At 35.8% G+C, this 19537-nt stretch overlaps 1 protein-coding gene across 1 annotated transcript in view; it reads left to right on the top strand.

Annotated features, from left to right (window-relative positions):
- Positions 1 to 19537, top strand: part of ITPRID1 (ITPR interacting domain containing 1) — a 112092-nt gene that overhangs the window by 26411 nt on the left and 66144 nt on the right. The window contains 1 exon segment of the mRNA XM_004385336.1: positions 2855 to 2912. Within this exon segment, the coding sequence (XP_004385393.2) occupies positions 2855 to 2912 (58 nt within the window).

The raw sequence follows: 19537 nt of genomic DNA, 5'->3' as shown, positions 1-19537 counted from the left end.
ATTAAACTGAATATCAAATAGTACCATAAAAGCAAGTAAAAATTATAAATGGAGAAAAAATTTATACCTTTGGCCAAGTGCCCCACTTGGTTGATAAGCTGAGGTGGTATTATAAAGCAGTATTTTCTTTTCTGTCTATCTTGCACAGATTATTTAATAACCAAACTAATAGTTAAATTAGTATAAAGAATTTCAAGTCAATATGCAACTCATTTGTCAGACTGCTATATTCGCCAGGATTCACATAAGGAGTTTTGCCAAACTCCAGCTCGTTTACAAGACTCTTTAGACTCTAGTGTTTCCTCCCTTCCTTAAGATTTTTCTGCCTCAAACCAGGAGGCAGGAAAATTAAAAAAAAAAAAGCCATCTATATGTGAGAGTACAAAGATTATGGATAAACACCAAATTCAGCAGTCTTTGCCCAGAATAGTTTCAAATACTGTTATAAATGACAATTCCTGAAGAAAAAATATACGAGTATATGTGTCTATAGAGAGGAAGTACACACTCAGACATCAAAATGAAAGAAAACAAACTCTTATGTTCTTTTGACACATAGTAAGTACTCAGTAAATATTTGTTGAATGCATCAGTTCACATTAAGAGATTCTGATAATATTAATTTAGTCGGGGTGGCTTTCATAGTTCTAGAAAACAGAACATTCAGTTGAACTTCGTAGTCAACTTTGTTTATGGCATTCCTTTAATGAATGTTTTCCTGTGTGTGTGTGTGTGTGTGTGTGTAAGGAAGAGATAGCCTTAAAAATGGTGTGAAAGAAACTCACTACTTGAATTTTGTTTTTCTAAAAAGTATATTTAAAATATTACATCCTCACCACACAGGCTGGGGAAAAAATATTTGTTTGACTCAATACCAGAGGAGGAGTAAATGAAGCTTGGGTAGGTTGCATCTTAAAAAGGAGCTAATGCCAAATTTAATATTTATTTTTCAATGGCAAATCGAAAAATCCAATTATAAGAAATGAAAAATATGTGTGAAATTGGCAGATTTTCATGGCATTTAAAACATGAGCCAATGTGCTTAAATAACGAGCTATCAAAATATCAAATACAGTTGGCCAAATTTTGCCTCCAGATCAATCTATGATGCTTTCCCTAAAGTCCTACTACAGACTGAATTTGGCAATAGCTGGCTCACTTCTCAAAATTATGATTCCAACAAAATTGTGCATAGATTTTAATGCAAAAATCAATATATTTTTGTGTTTGCTTTTACACGAAGTAGAATTGAGCTTGCTCCTTTCTTTTTTAATTCCCAGACATATTGACTAAATTTAATATTTATGAAACTCATGCAATTATAAACTCAAGGTAGGAAACTTCTTTATAGCCACAATGAATTTCTTGATTTAAAAAATTTTTTAATCACTTAATAAATTTGGCTCAGATGGAATAGCCCACTAGTATGCCTGGCTTCCATTTTAGATTGTTGGGACTTTTTTGTTGTTTTATCAATAGACAAATATGTAATTTACATTGCACTGAGTGGATTTTTCTCCATGGTAATGGTCACAGAAAAAAAGAATTCTTTATTATATTTCTTTATTATAAAATTTATATGATGCACACTGGAGTGTGTGTTACCAAAACCAATAAAAATAATGCTAAGAAGCATGTCTAACTAATTACAAGAGTAAAGTAACTTCTTTGAAAAAAGAGATGAAGGATTTAAAAGAGAAAACAAATATTTCTTCTTACATTGTTGAGGTATATCCTCAGTATTCTCAGTTTATTCCTGGGTTGATGGTCATTTGTGGTCATAATGTACCACAGTGTTCAAAATATTTATGTCCTTTGCTTGAGTTTTCAATATTCAGACATAATCCCAAGTAAACAACATGATATAGAATTAGATTTACACGACGTAGAATTGAGCCTGCTCCTTTTGTTTTTAAGGATATTCATCTCAACATTATTTCTATTTACAAAATTTAGAGAGCATTCAAACAGTGAGAGAAAGGTAAGGAAACTAATGGACCTTCAAAATATGGCCTGTTACATAATCACCAGAGATGACGTTTTCAAAGAAATTTGATGATATGGGAAAAAAATCTCCCCTCCAAATTTTTGGAGTGGAAAAATTTGGCTACATAACTATATCCAGAATAAAATTATTAGAACGAAAATCTGCCAAGAAATAGTCCAAAATATTAACAGTAACTGTTTTCTTACTTTTAACATTTTATATCTATCAAGTTTCTATAGCAAGCAGGTATTGCTATTTTAAAAGTAATAGTTGTTGTTTTGCTTTCTCAATAATTTTTTTCTCATTAGCAGAGTAATATTTATTAATTTCCAACAATAATTTAAAAAAATAAATTCTGCTCTATCAATTCGGAAATTAAATTAGCTTTAACAGACCTAGGTCCTGCATAGCAACTGAGTCATGGATTTTCTGAATGGCTCCCCATAAATTTATCAAGTAGTAACTAAATCCCTTGGAGAACTAAACTTACAAATGAAAAATTACTTACTTTTTCCTAAAAGATTTAAAGTCCTTTGGAAGAAAAAAAAAAAAGGCAATCTAGAAGAGTAATAATGTTATTATTATTTAACCTTAGTTCAAATGCCTTATCTCCCAGGAAGGGCCTCTGATCCCACCACCCAGAAGTAATCTCTCTCTGCCCTGAACTCTTTTGGTTTCAATTTTGATATCATGGGCACCTTGTCAATGCCACCTCTTTGCGGTAAACTGTAAGCTCTTTGAGTCAGAAAATTATGTTTATCGCTCTTAGCAGTAGCCAGTAGGCACTTGATATAGGTTAATTAAATAAATTAGGTGAATTTATTATGGAAAAATTTCTAATGAGATGAATGCATTTCGATGTCTCAGGTCCAGAGCTTTGAAGAAGACACAGACCATTCTCTTGACGTGACTTTGGGAGCCACAGGTAGGAATTCATTAATTTAATTACTTGTCTTTCAGAAAGAGAAGGCACATAACTGGTACTCAAATTACTTAATATGTCCAGAGCTTAAAATATCTCCAGGAGATACTATGCATCTATGTATCATCTGGAACATAACCTACATAAGCATTGCAGATGTTACATGTAAATTTATAAATACCACAGAAATGCTCAACATCTCTGGGGATAATTGAGCATGTGGATTGTCTAACACTAACTCTATGTGATCCAACCAGGATGGTGGAATGGATTCCATATAGAACTGGGACTGACTGGGTGAATGCTGACTTATTCCTACCTCCCACTAGCTGCTGGTGTTACATAAGTCATACCACTTTTCTGGGCCTCGGTTTTCCAAGGCTGATAACGCAGATAATTTTTAAGTTCTGTGCCAACATTTATACTCTAAAATCAGTGATTGCATTGCCTCGCCATAGTCCTATCAGTGGAAACAATTTGCCTAGATGTAGCTTTCCAAATCATCTCTTAGAATGATGCTTTATCATCCTAAACAACAGAGAAAGAAGCCTTTCTCTACTCCTGGTTCATATGCCCCCCATTCTGCCATCACTATGATTCAGCATTTCCATGATCCTATAACAGAGCTAGAAGTAGACAGGGATTAGTCAAGCAAAATAGAGTAGATGAAGCTCGTGTATTTCCTGGAAGGAAATATGCAAATTTTTAATTTAATTTAGTGTGGTATCAAACATCTTTTTCAGTACAAAGTGTATGTATGGGTCTCATTTTGCTAAATGCTGTTTAGAAATTATGCATTAGTAATTATAGGGGCCTACTGATTACATAAATTGTTATCCTGCTCTTCAAAGCAATTACCACATAACCTGCACTGAGGTTTATAAGACAAAAATAAGCATTTGTTTTCCATCTAATTGAATGCTTCTCTGCAAAGCTGGAGACCCTCTTACCAGTAGAAATTGCTTTCTGTAAATTCAATTAAGAGATCTACTAGTATCATGTAAGTCACCCCAATAATTCTAAAAATGATTTGAGAAGTTAGGCAAAAGTACTAATCTACACTTAACCTCAAACTGAGAAAGCAAAGTAAGGGAGATGAAGGGTAGCCTAATAGGGAAAGTCTGAAATATAGTTCAGGAAATGGGCTTCTGTTACTTTCACAAACAGTGTTGTTAACCTAAGAAAAAACAGGACTGGTAAAAAAATAAATCAGTAAAACTAGTTCAACTAATGGGAAATTATCACTTTGATATCACGTGTGTGCTTGTGTGTGTGTGCGTGTGTAGATGAAATTATTTTTCATTGAATTCAAAAGATAAAGCACATGGACTGCTTTGACCAACAGAACATGGAAGAAGTGATTCCGTGCTAGTTCCAGGGCATAGCCCTTAAACTGCCTGGAAGCTTCTGCTCTTAGCTCTGGGGATACCCATTCTTAGCACTGTCTTTAGGAACTCAATCACTACATTGTGAGAATTCTAAGCCACATGAGAAGGCCATATTTAGGCATTCTAGTGGTGCAGTGCAATGGATTGCTTTGATATGGCCTTTCTCGCTATGGTCTTGTAACTCCCACCAAATGACTGATGAGACTATGCAAATAAGGTGCTTGTGGTCCACCAAGGGGATTGGTACCTTGCTAATAAAGCAAATAAGGTTCATGGCACACTTGTAGGGGTGGGACCTTGCAAATAGATGTGTGGAACCTTAAAAAGAGGGTTGGTCAGTTTTGCCTTTCTGCTAGGCTTAAAATGAGCCATTTCAGAGGCAGAAAGGGGGGACCTCACTACCAACAAGAAAGAAGAACTAGGACTGGAGCACTTCCTTTGGACGCTGGATCCCTGCACTGAGAACCTCCTAGACCCAGGAGACAGAGAGAGCTGTAACACAGGAGGCTGTGAGAGACGATGAGAAGCAGCAGCAGAGAAATGGCAGCAGCAGAGGCAGCAGAACCAGCAGACCAGCAGGAGATGGCGCAGTGTGCTTTCTGCCGACAGATGGAGAAAGCTGAGTGCCTTCAGGCAGGAGGCTTGCTAGTGGAGTGTGGTACCTCCAGGCACTTGTCAACAGAGCTAGGCTTGCTGGCCCACAGAGCAAGAGAGGTGAGCACCTTCGGGCCAAGGTTTACTGGCAGAGTAGGGTATCTCTGGGCATTTATTGGTGGAGCTAAACAGCTTTGTAATACTTGGCTAATCATGGCAGGGGCCAGGCTGGCCCAAGAGGTCTGAGGGGCTGAGGGGCCAAGGGCCAAGAGGCCAAAGACCATGAAGAGACCTGCCTATGGGCACAGCCAAGAAACTGTCCTGACAGAAGAACTATATCCTGAGTTGTTCCTGATCCTGAATTGTAACCTGTTACTTACCTAAAAAACTCCAGAATTATGAGTATTGTCTGAGTTCTGTGTGGGCATTGCAATGAATTATTGAGCCCAACAGAGAAATAGAGAGTACCATAGGAGGGATGGCTGGTGTCAGAACTGATGAAAAAGGTTGGAAAGCAGAGGTATGTCTGACCTCCACTTCATAGGAATCAGCCTTCGGTTGATGCTGATGGTGATTCTCTCTCACCCTTTTGAAGTTAGAGGTGATCAGATGCCACTACCATGCCAGTTTTACAGGTGGACAGCCCTTAATGAGTTCCATATAAATAAGCCATTTTGAATGTCTAGTCCAGTCCAGCTTTCAGATGACTCCAGGCCCAGACATCATAAGTCTGCAACTCCATAAGAGAACCAAGTGACAAGCACTCCACTAAGCTGAGAACTCACAGAACCATAAGTGTTAACAATACATTGTTGTTTAAAGCCACACATACACATGCATGCACATAAATAGATGAAGGCACATGACAAACTCTTTAAATATCTTTAAAACTGAGTTAAAAGTCACTTTTTAAGACTGTTTCCTCCACTCCTGCACAACACTTTGAAAATGAGCAGAAAGGATGTATGTAAGCCTTTTACTAAATAAATTTGAGCAAATTGACTATATATAGGAGATGGTGACACAAGGCTCCCTTCACCTCCTACCAAGGGATTAAAGAGACCAAAACTGTACAAAGACCTTAAGGCCACAATTTGCAAAAGAATCTCACTTAACTCTTAAACTGGATAAGCTACAACTTCCCTGTTGCCTCATAAGATAGGCAAATACAACAAAAGAATCATGAAAATATTCAGCAGTTCAAAATGAGAGAATATTCCAAAGAAATGTCGCAAATAAAAGATTGACAATAAAGAAGCAAAAGAAATCTTTAGCAATGTGTACTTTCAATGAAATATACAAGAACATTGCATCTATGTACAAGAACAATCTCCAACAAGTAAATAGGATTTAAAATAAAATATGCAATGTTTGATTCTGCTTCCCATGACAGCTAAGTGACTCCTTATGGGTCAACCCTCCCACAGATAATAGCTACAAACTCTGGGCAAAATATTTAAAAACTACTACCTGAGCCCTGGTGGTGCAGTGGTTAAGCGTTTGGCTGCTAACCAAAAGGTCGGCAGTTTGAATCCACCAGCTGCTCCTTGGAAACCGTATGGGACAGTTCTACTCTGTCCTATAGGGTTGCTATGAGTCAGAATCGACACAATGACAGTGAGTTTGGTTTTCGTTTTTTTTTTTTGTTTGTTTGTTTTTTTTTTTGGAAAGGCCCTGGAGAGTGACCAAAAGCAGGCAGATAGTGAAGAGTGTTTTAACACTTGGAAGAAGGTAATAGTAGCCGGTGAGTTTCCTGTTTTAAAAAAGTCCTTTAGCCTGAGGGCGGATTCCTGCTGGCATCATTCTAAAACTTCAACAGAAAGTAGCAGTCCTACTAAATAGAAAAAACAGAAGTCAGAGTTTGGGGCAATGACCAAAGCTAGAAAGTAAAGAGGAAATCCAAGAAGAGAGCCCAAGAGGAAGAAGATTCCCAAATGCTGGGTATGAAATTGCCCAAATCTTTAGCCAATTCTTAATCTAAACATGCATGTGAAATACTTCAAAGGACTTAGCTAAGGCTAAAAGAAATGAACTGAGATTTCCATTTGGAGTTTAACTCCAGACAAGTTTCCTGCCTGCTAAAACAACTTATGATTCACACTGTCCAGGTACAATAAAAAAATTACTGGACTTATGAAGAAACAAAAGAATGTAATGCATACTAGAGAAAAGAGGCAATCAATAGAGACCAACCCTGAGATAACCCAGACGTTGGAATTAGCAAGGAAGTGTTTTAAAGAAGCTATTATAATGATGCTGTAGAATTTAAAGGAAAATATGCACATAATTAACAAAAAGATACAAAATCTCCAAAGAGAAACAGAAACTATAATAAAGAATGAAATAGAAATTCTAGAAATGAAAACTATAATTTCTGAAATATAACGTCTATTGGACAGGCCTTACAGCAGATTAGAAATGAGAAAAGAAATATCAATAGAAATTATCCAATCTGAAGAACAGAAAAAAAAAGATTACAAATTATCTGAAAAAACTTCAGGAACCTAGGGACAATATCAAAAATTCAGATACACATGTAATTGTAGTCTTAGAAGGAAAGAATAGAGAGAATTGAGCAGAAAAAATGTTTGAAGAAATAGTGGTGGAAAATTTCCCAAATATTTATATTTACAGATTCAAGAAGCTCAGCAAACTGCAAGCAGAATAAATACACACACACACACACACAAACACACACACACACACACATGCGCGCGCACACACAGACATACAAACTGTACCTTAACAGTTTTATGGTCAAACTGACACAAATCTAAAACAAAGAGAAAAAATTTTAGAGCAGCTGCAGAAAAATGACATATTACATATTACATACAGGAAACGGGAATAAAGATTTGAATGACTTCAGACTTCTCATTACAACAATAGGTGCCAGGAGACGGTGACTGTAAACCCAGAGTTCTGTATGCAGCAACAGTATTCTTCAAGAATGAAGACAAAATAAAGTTATTTTTAGATTAAGAAAACTCATTACCAGCATGCCTGCACTGCAGGCAAGGCTATAGAAAGTTCTTCAGACCGAAGATGGATCTTCTGGCAGGAATGAAGAGAAATTTCATGGCATTTTTTTCCTGCCCAAATTTCTTTAAAACACATATAACCATTTTAAAAAAATTTATAACAGTGTATTGTGGTGTTTATATTATGTGTAGATATAACACTTTTGACAGTTATCGCATAGAGGATGGGGGAGTTGGTAAATGGACCAATATGTTGCAACATTTTTACATGTTACATGAAGTGGTACAATATTAACTTTAGGCTGTGAAAAAGTAAGGATATAAACTAATCACTGAAAAAAGAGGTATAGCAAAATACCAATAACCCAACCAAGAAAGCCCATTGCCATTGAGTCTATTCCGACTCATAGCAACCCTATAGGACAGAGAAGAACTGTCCCATAGGGTTTCCAAGGAGTGGCTAGTGGATTCGAACTGCCAACCTTTTAGTTAGCAGGTGTAGCTCTTAACCAGTGCACCACCGGGGCTCCAAAATACCAATAGTAAAATTAAAATAGAATTCTAAAAAATGCAATAAAGCAAATAAGTAACAGATTGAATACTACCAAAATAATAATAACTGAATTATAAAAGTAGGACACATCCTAAGAAATTCTTTAAGAATTTTGTAGAAAGAAATAAAGAAATGAATATGATAAACAAAATGTCAAGGAAGACAGATCCAGGAACTATTATATAGATTTAACAGGAGGTTGGAGTTAGATTCTTCCTGTCTTAGTTTTAACCAAGGTCCTAAAAAAGATAGACATGAGATACAAAGACAATGTGTGACAAACCTATATATGCAGCTTTTCAAAAGAAATTGTAGGAATCAGTTCCACAACTCTTAAACCTTTCAGCCCATCATGATTTTTGGTAAAGAAGGGGCAAATTGCAGAGACAAGGTGTAGAAGATTGATAGATTTCACTGAAGAATAATGGTGCCTTGCTGGGAGTTCCCATCCCACCTTCTGGAGGAGGATTGGGTATGCTAACTTTCAATCCTAGGAAGGTTCAATGTGAAAAGCTGAATATAGGATAAGAGAGGAAATGAAAACAAAAAGAAATCAGTGATTATGATATTAAAGTCTAATAAAATATACTTGAAGGAAAAAGAAAATACTAAAAATAAGAAGGGGACTCTTAAAAATTAATCAAAATTATAAACCTCATTGAAAATTTAACAATCTGAATCATTATCTACCCAGTAACCTTAAATCCAGTATATAAAGCATAAAGGCGCTGATCTTAATAATTTGTAAAGAGCCCTTACAAATTAATGAGAAAAAAAAAAAAAGATCATATTAGATTAATGCGCAAAGAAAATGCATAGGCAGTCCAAGGAAGAAACATAAAAGCTCTCTAAAAATGGGAAAACATGCTCAACCTCACCTGTAATTAAGAAATGCAAATTTAAACAATGATGATGCTGTGTCTCACCCATTATTTTAGCAAATATTTAAAGGTTTAATAATACCCAGTGATAGGAAAACTATGGTAAAACATTCATCCACTGTTACTTTGGAATGTGATCTGACAATGTCTCAATATTTTAAATTTATATACACCTTTTGATGCAATTGTTCTGGTTCTAGGAATTTGACCTACTGATTAGACTCCAACGTACACACGAGATTTTTTATTTGCAATAATGTTGTAACAACAAACAACTGGAAAAGCTTAAAGGCTAACAATATAAGTCAGTTTTAAATAATTAGGGCACAGCCTTACAATGAAAAACAATGCAGTCATTATTTTGAAAAATGAGGAAAACTTTTACGTGTTGATATGGAAAGGTCTCTGAGATACTGAGTTGTTAAATGAGATAAATAAATAAATAAAGAGCTATGTGCAAAAGATTCTATATAGATACCCCTTTGTATTAATAGAGGGCAGTACACACAAAGTTTCTGGAAGGATGAATAAGTAACTGTTAATGGCAGTACCTAACAGAAGGGAAGCTGACATGTTTTAAATTAATTGGTGTCTTTTAATTTTCTTTTGTTACCGTGTACATATGTTATTTTTGTAACACTACATAGCAAAATATTTCTGGCACTACCATAAGAAATTGAGACAATAAAAATAGAAAATTTTAATATTCATCTCAGTCTTTACAGATGAAGTGTGAACTAATAAAAAAAGGATAGAAAGTACATTAATATTATAACTGATAACATTCATTAATAGAAAAAATACTGAAATGTTTTCTTTTTCCAGTGTTTTTGGAATATCTATAGAAAATCTAACAACTTATAAATGCAAAGAAATAATATTTTACACACACACATACACATATGACGTTTAGGCCACTTTGCCATAGCTATAAATGCAGTAACATTCAAATTCAATAGTAAAAGTACAAACAACAATTTCCACCCCCAAAACAAAAGAAAACAAAACAAAAAGACAAAACTGAGTACTTAGGGGAGTTGGGCATCCTCCATCCTAAAGAAAAGTACAAAAAAGGCTTAAGTTCAAACTATGAATTCAGATAATTTGAAGAATAATGACAAAGAAGATTTCATAATAAAATCTAAGAGTTGTGACAAAAGAAGTAATCTGAGGCCAATTCATAGAATTAATTACTTTCATTATCAAACAAAATTAAATTATTTACCGCAAGAAGTCATCATAAAAACAATAACATAACCAGAAGTTAGAGATTAATAAATGCAACTGGAAATTAATAATTTAGAAAAGAGAAAACAAGTGATTAGAGAAGTAAAACCCAAGTATGACTTTTATTGCCAGAGAAAGACAAAACTTTCAAGAAATAAAAGATAGAAAATCCATACAAATGAAATTCGAAAATCGAAATAAAATGAGAGAAAATACGTATAACCACTGATACAGAAAAGAACTGATATAATATTCAAAGGATATTTTTAAATTATAAAGGAATACTACACAAGTAGTTTAACTAGGATATATACACATTCGTGTTACCAGAATTAATTCAACACAGAAAGAAAGGATACAATATTGAAAAGCTGTTTTTTAAATTATAAAGGAACACTAGTACAAATAATGTAATCATATGATATATATACATTTATATTATTAATATACATAATGTTATAGCTAAATAATAATAAACTAATCACATATGGAAGAAAACAACAAAATTTCAGTTTGTCATAAACTACCCCTGAGAACAGCAATAAGTAAATGAAAAACAAACAAGAACATTAAGTACTCAGTTTCTTCAAATTTTTCAAGAAAAAGATAATTACTCTTATGAACAAACTCTTCCAGAGAATATAAAAATTTGTAAATCTTCTCAGTTTCCTTTACATTTTAGAAGAAGCTACTATTAAAATCTGACTAAAATGACTCACGAAATTGATTTTTCGTGAAAAAAATTAAATGAAAAATTTCACTTATGAATACAGATTTAAAAATTTTTCAGTAAGACAATGATTTAAAATCCAGTAAAATATTTAAATACTAATCCTTGACCAAGCAGCAGTTTTTCTTCCAAAATTTCAAGAATCGAAATTTTTTTTCTTGCCTTTCAACACTTTAAAGAGGTCTTTTGCAGCAGATTTGCACAATGCAATACATCTTTTGATTTCTTTTGTTGTACTTTAAGTGAAAGTTTACAATTCAAGTTAGTCTCTCATACAAAAATTTATACATACATTGTTATGTGACCCTAATTACTCTCTCTATACTGTGACAGTACACTCCTCCTTTCCACCACTGATTTCCCGTGTCCATTCAGCCAGCTCCTGACCCTCTCTGCCTTCTCATCTCACCTCCAGACAGGAGCTGCCCATTTAGTTGCATGTATCTGCTTGAGCTAAGAAGCTAAGAGGCACACTCTCCACGAATATAATTTTATGTTCCATAGTCCAGTCTAATCTTTGTCTGAAGAGTTGGCCTCTGGAATTGTTTTAGTTGACAGAGAGTCTGGGGGCCATGCTTTCTGGGGTTCCTTCGGTCTCAGTCAGACCATTAAGTCTGGTCTTTTTACTAGAATTTGAGTTCTGCACCCTACTTTTCTCCTGCTCCATCAGGGACTCTCTGTTGTGTTCCCTGTCGGGGCAGTCATTGGTGGTAGCCGGGCACTATCTAGTTCTTCTGGTCTCAGGCTGATGGAGTCTCTGGTTTACGTGGCCCTTTTTGTCTCTTGGGCAAATACTTTCTTTGTGTCTTTGTTGTTCTTCATTCTCCTTCACTCCAGGTGGGTTGGGACCAACTGATGCATCTTAGATGGCTGCTCACTAGCTTTTAAGACCCCAGATACCACTCACCAAAGTAGGATGCAGAACATTTCTTAATAAACTTTGTTATGCCAATTGACCTATATGTCCCCTGAAAGCATGGTCCCCAGACCCCCACCCCTACTACTCTGTCCCTCAAAGTGTTTGGATGTATTCAGGAAAATTCTTAGCTTTGGTTTAGTCCAGTTGTGCTGACTTCCCCTGTAGTGTGTGCTGTTCTTCCCTTTAAAATTTGAAAATTTAATACAATTTATCATAGTTGTTGTTGTTAGGTGCTGTTCAGTTGGCTCCAACTCATAGGATCTCAAGTATAACAGAATCAAACATTGCCCAGTTGTGCGCCATCTTCACAATCATTGCTATGTTTGAGCCTATTGTTGCAGCCATTGTGTCAATCCATTTCATTGTCTCATTGAGAATGTTCCTCTTTTTTGATGACCCTCACTTTACCACGCATGATGTTGTTCTTCAGAGATTGGTCCCACCTGATAATGTATCCAAAGAAGTGAGACACATGGGACAACTCAGTCAATTGATACCACAAAGTTCACATTCTGCATCCTAGTGAGGTGAGTAGTGTCTGGGGTCTTAAAAGCTTGCCAGTGGCCATCCAAGATACAGCTATTGGTCTCTACCTGTTAAGAGCAAAAGAGAAAGAAGGAAATCAGAGACTCAAGGAAAAAAATTAGTCTACAGGGCTAATAGCCTACGGGAAACACAGCCTCGTCCACCATGAGACCAGAAGAACTACATGGTGCTCTCCTACAACTACCAAACATTCTGATCAAGGCCACAATAGATAGACCAGGATAGAACGGGAGAAAAATGCAAAACAAAACTCAAATTCTCAGGAAGTCCAGACTTACTGGACCAGTTGAGACTGGAGGACTCCCTGAGACTGTCACCCTGAGATACTTTTTTAAACTTGAGCTGAAACTATCCTCTAAGGTCACCTTTTAATGAAATAACAGATTGGCAGACAAAATAAAGTATATTACCCACGAGTACAGAACTTCATAAAAAAAAACATCTATATGAGAACAAAAGGTCAGCAACTACTCTAAAGCAAAGATGAGAAGACAAAGGGAGCAGGGAAACTAGAGTACTGGAAATGGAACAACCAGAACACAATTAAAAAGAATGTTGACACATTGTGAAAAATGTAACTAATGTCCCTGAACAATTTGTGTAGAAATTGTCAAATGGGAACCTAATTTACTGCATAAACTTTCACTGAAAACACAATAAAATATTATTCAAAAAAGAAAGAAAGAAACAAAGGAGATGAAGTCTTGCTGTCCTTGCTTCTAGGGAGCATTCTGGCTGTACTTCCACCAAGACCGATTTGTTCCTTATTCTGGCGGTCCATGGTATATTCAATATTCTTTGCCAACACCATAGTTCAAATATGTCAATTATTCTTCTGTCTTCTTTTTTTGTTGTCCAGCTTTTGCATACATATGAGACGATTGAAAATACCATGGCTTGGGTCAGGCACACCTTAGTAATCAAAGTGATATCTTTGTTTTTTAAAATTTTAAAGAGGTCTTTTGAAGCTAACTTTCCCAATGTAATACATTGTTTGATTTTTTTTTAATTGTGCTCTAGATGAAGGTTTACAGAGCAAATTAGTTTCTCATTAAATGATTAATACACATAATGTTTCATGACATTGGTTGCCAACACCACGACATGTCAACACTCTCCCCTTCTTGACCTTGCGTTCCCCATTACCAGCTTTCCTGTTTCCTCCTGCCTTCTAGCCCTTGTCCCTGAGCTGGTGTGCCATTTTGTTTTATGGGGTGTCCAATCTTTGGCTCAAAGGTGAACCTCAGGAATGACTTCTTTACTGAGCTATACTGGTGTCTGGGAGCCATACTCTCAGCGTTTCTCCAGTCTCTGTCAGACCAGTAATTCTGGTCTTTCTTTGTAAGTTACAATTGTGTTCTACATTTCTCTCCAACTCTGTCTGGGCCTTCTGCCGTGATCCCTGTCAGAGCAGTCAGTGGTGGTAGCCGGGCACCAACTAATTGTGCTGGACTCGGTCTGGTGGAGGTTGTGGTAGTTGTGGTCCATTAGTCCTTTGGACTAATGTTTCCCTTGTATCTTTTGTTCTCTTCATTCTCCCTTGCTCCAGATGGGGTAGGACTAGTGGAGTATCTTAGATGGCCTCTCACAAGCTTTTAAGACCCCACACGCTACTCACTGAAGTAGAACGTAGAACACTGTCTTTACAAACTATGTTATGCCAATTGAGGTAGATGTTCCCCAAGACCGTGGTCCCCATAGCCCTCAGGCCAGTAATTTGGTCCCTCGGGGAGTTTGGATGTATATATGAAGCTTCCATGACCTTGTCTTGGACACGTTGTGCTGGCTTCCCCAGTATTGTGTACTGTCTTACCAAAGTGGAAATATTTTAAACCCACACACACATCCTTTTCAACATTTATCAAATTGATCATATCATTTATTTATGGCATTCGACTGTGTGGATCATAACACATTATGGATAACATTATGAAGAATAGGAATTCCAGAACACTTAACTGTGCTCATGAGGAAACTGTACATAAATCAAGAAGCAGTCATTTGAACAAAACAAGGGGCTACTACGTACTTTAAAATTGAAAAAGATGTGCAGCAGTGTTGTATCCTTTCACCATTCCTATTCAATACGTAAGTGAGCAAACAATCTGAGAAGCTAGACTATATGAAGAAGAATGTGGCATCAGGATTGGAGGAAGACTCACTAACAACCTGTGATATGCTGCTTGTCAAAAATGAAGATGTCTGGAAGCATTTACTGATGAAGGTAAAAGACTGCAGTGCTCAGTATGTATTACACCTCAACATTTAAAAAAAAAAATCCTCACAACTGGCTCAATAAGCAACATCATAATAAATGGAGAAAATATTAAAATTGTGGAGGATTTCATTTTACTAGAATAAAAAATCAGCACCCATGGAAGCACCAGTCAAAAAATCAAACAATGTAGCTGCAGTACTTACAACAGCCTGGAACTGGTACAATAACAGACTTATTCATCAATGGAACAGAATCAAGAACCCAGATGTAAATCCATCCACCTATGATCATCTGATCTTCAACAAAGGCCCAAAGTTCATTAAATGGGGAAAAGACAGCCTTTTTAACAAATAGTGCTGGCAAAACTGGATGTTCATATGCAAAAAAAATGAGTCAGGACCCATACCTCACATCATACACAAGAACTAATTCAAAATGGATCAAAGGCCTAAATATAAAACCAAGAACTATAAAGATCATAGAAGAAAAAATAGGTCAATGCTAAAACCCTAATAAATGGCAAAAACAGGATACAAACCATAACTAATAATACACAAACACCAGAAGATAAGCAAGATAACTGGAATCTTCTGAAAATTAAACACTTATGCTCATCAAAAGACTTCACCAAAAGAATAAAAAGAGAACCTACAGACTGGGTAAACTTTTTTGGCCATGACAAATCTGACAAAGGTCTAATCTCTAAAATCTATAGGAAAATTCACCACCTTTACAACAAAAAGAAAAATAATCCAATTAAACAATGGGCAAAGATTATGAACAGACACCTCACCAAAGAAGACATTCAGGCAGCTAACAGACACAAGAGGAAATGCTCACCATCACTATCCCTTAGAGAAATGCAAATCGAAACTACAATAAGATACCATCTCACCCCGACATTACTGGCACAGATCAAAAAAAAAAACAGAAAATAAAATAACAAATGTTGGAAAGGCTTCAGGGAAACTGGAACTCTTACATGCACTGCTGGTGGGAATGCAAAATGGTACAACCACTTTGCAAAACGATATGGTGCTTTCTTAAAAAGCTAGAAATAGAAATACTATATGATCCAGCAGTCCCACTCCTAAGAATATATCCTAGAGAAATAAGAGTCGTCACTCGAATAGACATATGCACACCCATCCATGTTCATTGCAGCATTATTCGCAGTAGCAAAAAGATGGAAACCAACTAGATGCCCATCAACAGATGAATGGATAAACAAACTATGATACATACACACAATGGAATACTGTGCAACGATAAAGAACAATGATGAATCTGTGAAACAGCTCACAACATGGATGAATCTGGAGGGCATTATGCTGAGTGAAATAAGTCAATCACAAAAGGACAAATGTTGTATGAGACCACTACTATAAAAACTCATGAAAAGGTTTACACACAAGAAGAAACTATCTTTGATGGTTATAGGGAGGGGTGGGGTGGGAGGAAAAAATACTAACTGGACAATAGATAAATAGTAACTTTGGTGAACAGTAAGACAATACGCAATACTGGAAAGCCAGCACAACTTGACCAAGCCAGCACACCTGAAGCTTCTGTGGAAGCTTCAAAGACACATCCAAACTCCTTGAGGGACCAAATTACTGGGCAGAGGGCTGAGGACCGTGGTCTCAGGGGACATCTAGCTCAATTGGCATAACATAGGTTATAAAGAAAATGTTCTAAATTCTACTTTGGTGAGTAGCACATAGGGTCTTTAAAGCTTGTGAATAGCCACCCAAGATACTCCACTGATCCGACCCCATCAGGAGCAAGGACGAATGAAGAAAACCAAAGACACAAGGGAAAGATTAGTCCAAAGGACTAATGGATCACAACTACCACAGCCTCCACCAGACTAAGTCCAGCACAATTAGGTGGTACCTGGCGGCTACCACCACCTACTGCTCTAACAGGGATCACAACAGAGGGTCCCGGACAGAGCTGGAAATAAATGTAGAACAAAATTCTAACTCATAAAAAAAGTCCAGACTTACTGGTCTGACAGAGACTGGAGAAACCCTGAGAGTATGGTCCCTGGACATTAGTATATCTCAGGAAAGAAGTCACTCCTGAGGTTCACCCTTGAGCCAAAGATTAGATAGGCCCATAAAACAAAATGAGAGTAAACAGGCGCACCAGCCCAGGAGCAAGGATGAGAAGGCAGGAGGGGACAGGAAAGCTGGTAATGGGGAACCCAAGGTCAAGAAGAGGAGAGTGTTGACATGTTGTGGGGTTGGCAACTAATGTCACAAAACAATATATGTGTTAATTGTTTAATGAGAAACTAATTTGCTCTGTAAACCTTCATCTAAAGTACAATAATAAATAAATAAATAAAATATTCCCGCTTCAACCTTTACCGACAGCAATTTCAGATGGATAAAAAGATTAAACGCAAAAAGCCCCACAAAACTGTAAAGTAATTATAAGTAAACATAAGTGTATATATATATATATACTTTTGATTAGAGAGAGAATGATTTTTAAAGTTGGACATTAAATACAACAGCCATAGAATTAATAAATTATGCTACCTAAACGTTAATGACAAATTGGGAGTATATTTTCATCATAAACAACAAAGGATTATGATTTTTACTGTAAATGTTGTTACGTATATTTTTTTACAAGACAGAAAAAAAAAGATTTCTTGTAAACCAAACATCTAAAACAGAAACACAGTGTTTTTTCCATAAATTTGAGGGTAGATTAGCATCAGTAAAATTAGCTAATAAAGCATATTACATTAACAGTTCAGGAAAGACAAACTTTTAAATAATCTGAAAAGGTGCAAAAAAAGTATATAACCAAATATAAGAGTAAAAACAAAGAAAGCAAACAAACAAAAACTCTTTACAATTAGCTATACAAGGAATATTTCTTAATCCAATAAGAGGCATCTATCAAAAATTCATAGCAAATATCAATCCTAACAATGAAATCTGGAAGAAATTCCATTAAACAAACAACAAAAACTGCTAACATATTTTAATCAACACTGAACTAAAGATCAATGCAGGAAGACAATACAATGAAGTAAGATGTATAAACTGGAAATTTGTTCTTCTTTTCAGGCAAGATAATTGTCTACATAGAAACCCCAAGAAAATCAACAGCCATATTAGTAGAATAAAAAAGTTTAGTAAGTTTGTTGGATATAAGATCAAATACAAAAATCAATAGTATTTCCATGCATCAACATTAATCAATGAGGAAGACAATAAAAGAAGATAAAAGATTCCTTTAATAAATGCATCAACAATAAACCTATTCAAGTACCTTAGAACATATCTGAATAAAGACTTCTAGGACATTTATTGGTAAAATTATAAATTGTTACTATATCTCATAAAGAAGACATAAATAACAGTGGTACTATATCATGTTCATGAATAAGAAGACTCAATATCACAACTAAGTCATTCTCTTTCAATTAATCTAAAAATGCAATACAATTCCAGTAAAAATCCTGATAAAGTTTTCTGTGGAAGCTGCAAGGTTATTCTAAAATTAGTATGCATCAGCAAAGGGCTATGGAAAGGTAAAATAATTACAAAGATCATGGAGGAGGAACTCGCTCTACTAGAAATCAAGACGTATTATATAATAATCACAATTAAGACAGTGCGCTATTGTTAAAAAAAAAATAGATAATAGGTCAATGAAATAGAGCTAAGAACAGACACCCACTGTCTGGAAATGATAACTAAGAGAGAGCATAACAGAAACAACCAAGAAAGCAGGGACGTACTTGGTACAGTAAATTGGTTATCCATATGGACAAAATGTCAAATTATACCTTTCACTTTCCCTCTACACAAAAATAAATTCTGAGTGAAGCAAAGGCCTGAATGTGAAAAGGAAAGCATTTGTATTTTCAGAAGAAATAAAGAATGGTACTTTTATGACCTCAGGGTAAGAAACAATAGCTTAAATACGACACACCAAAAGGACAGCTGTAAACAGAAACATTGATAATATGACTTCATTGTAATCGTTAACACTGGTTCAACAGAGACAGTATAAACAAAGTTTGAAGACCGGTCACCAAGTAGGAGAATGTATTTGCAGCTTACCTACTACAAAGTATTAGTCTCTCCAGAACTGATACAGAATTTCTAAAAACCAATAAGAAAAAAAGCAAATCACCTAACAAAATGGACAAAGCATATGAACACATGATTCATAGAAAATTTGGCCAAAAAACAAGAAAAAAACCTTTATCCCACTATAGAAAAGGATATCATGTTTGATAAAGTAGAGAGTTACCGAAAACAAAGGAAACCCCAATGAGATGGATTGACATAATAGCCACAACAATGGACACAAACACCAACGATCCTGCAGATGGTGTAGGATCAGCAACCTTTCATTCTCTTATACAAGAGGTCGCCACAAGATGGAGCTGACTCAGCAGCAGCTAACAACAGCAATCAGGAACAGGTAAATTCAAACGATTAGATACCATTAAAAAACAAAACAAAACAAACCCGTTGCCATCAAGTCGTTTCTGAATCATAGCAACCCTATAGGACAGAGTAGAACTGCTCCATAAGGTTTCCGAGGAGTGGCTGGG

This window comes from Trichechus manatus, unplaced genomic scaffold, assembly GCF_000243295.1.
Source record: "Trichechus manatus latirostris isolate Lorelei unplaced genomic scaffold, TriManLat1.0 scaffold00137, whole genome shotgun sequence".
Classification (NCBI taxonomy): Eukaryota; Metazoa; Chordata; class Mammalia; order Sirenia; family Trichechidae; genus Trichechus; species Trichechus manatus.
This window is presented reverse-complemented; position numbering and strand designations above follow the sequence as displayed.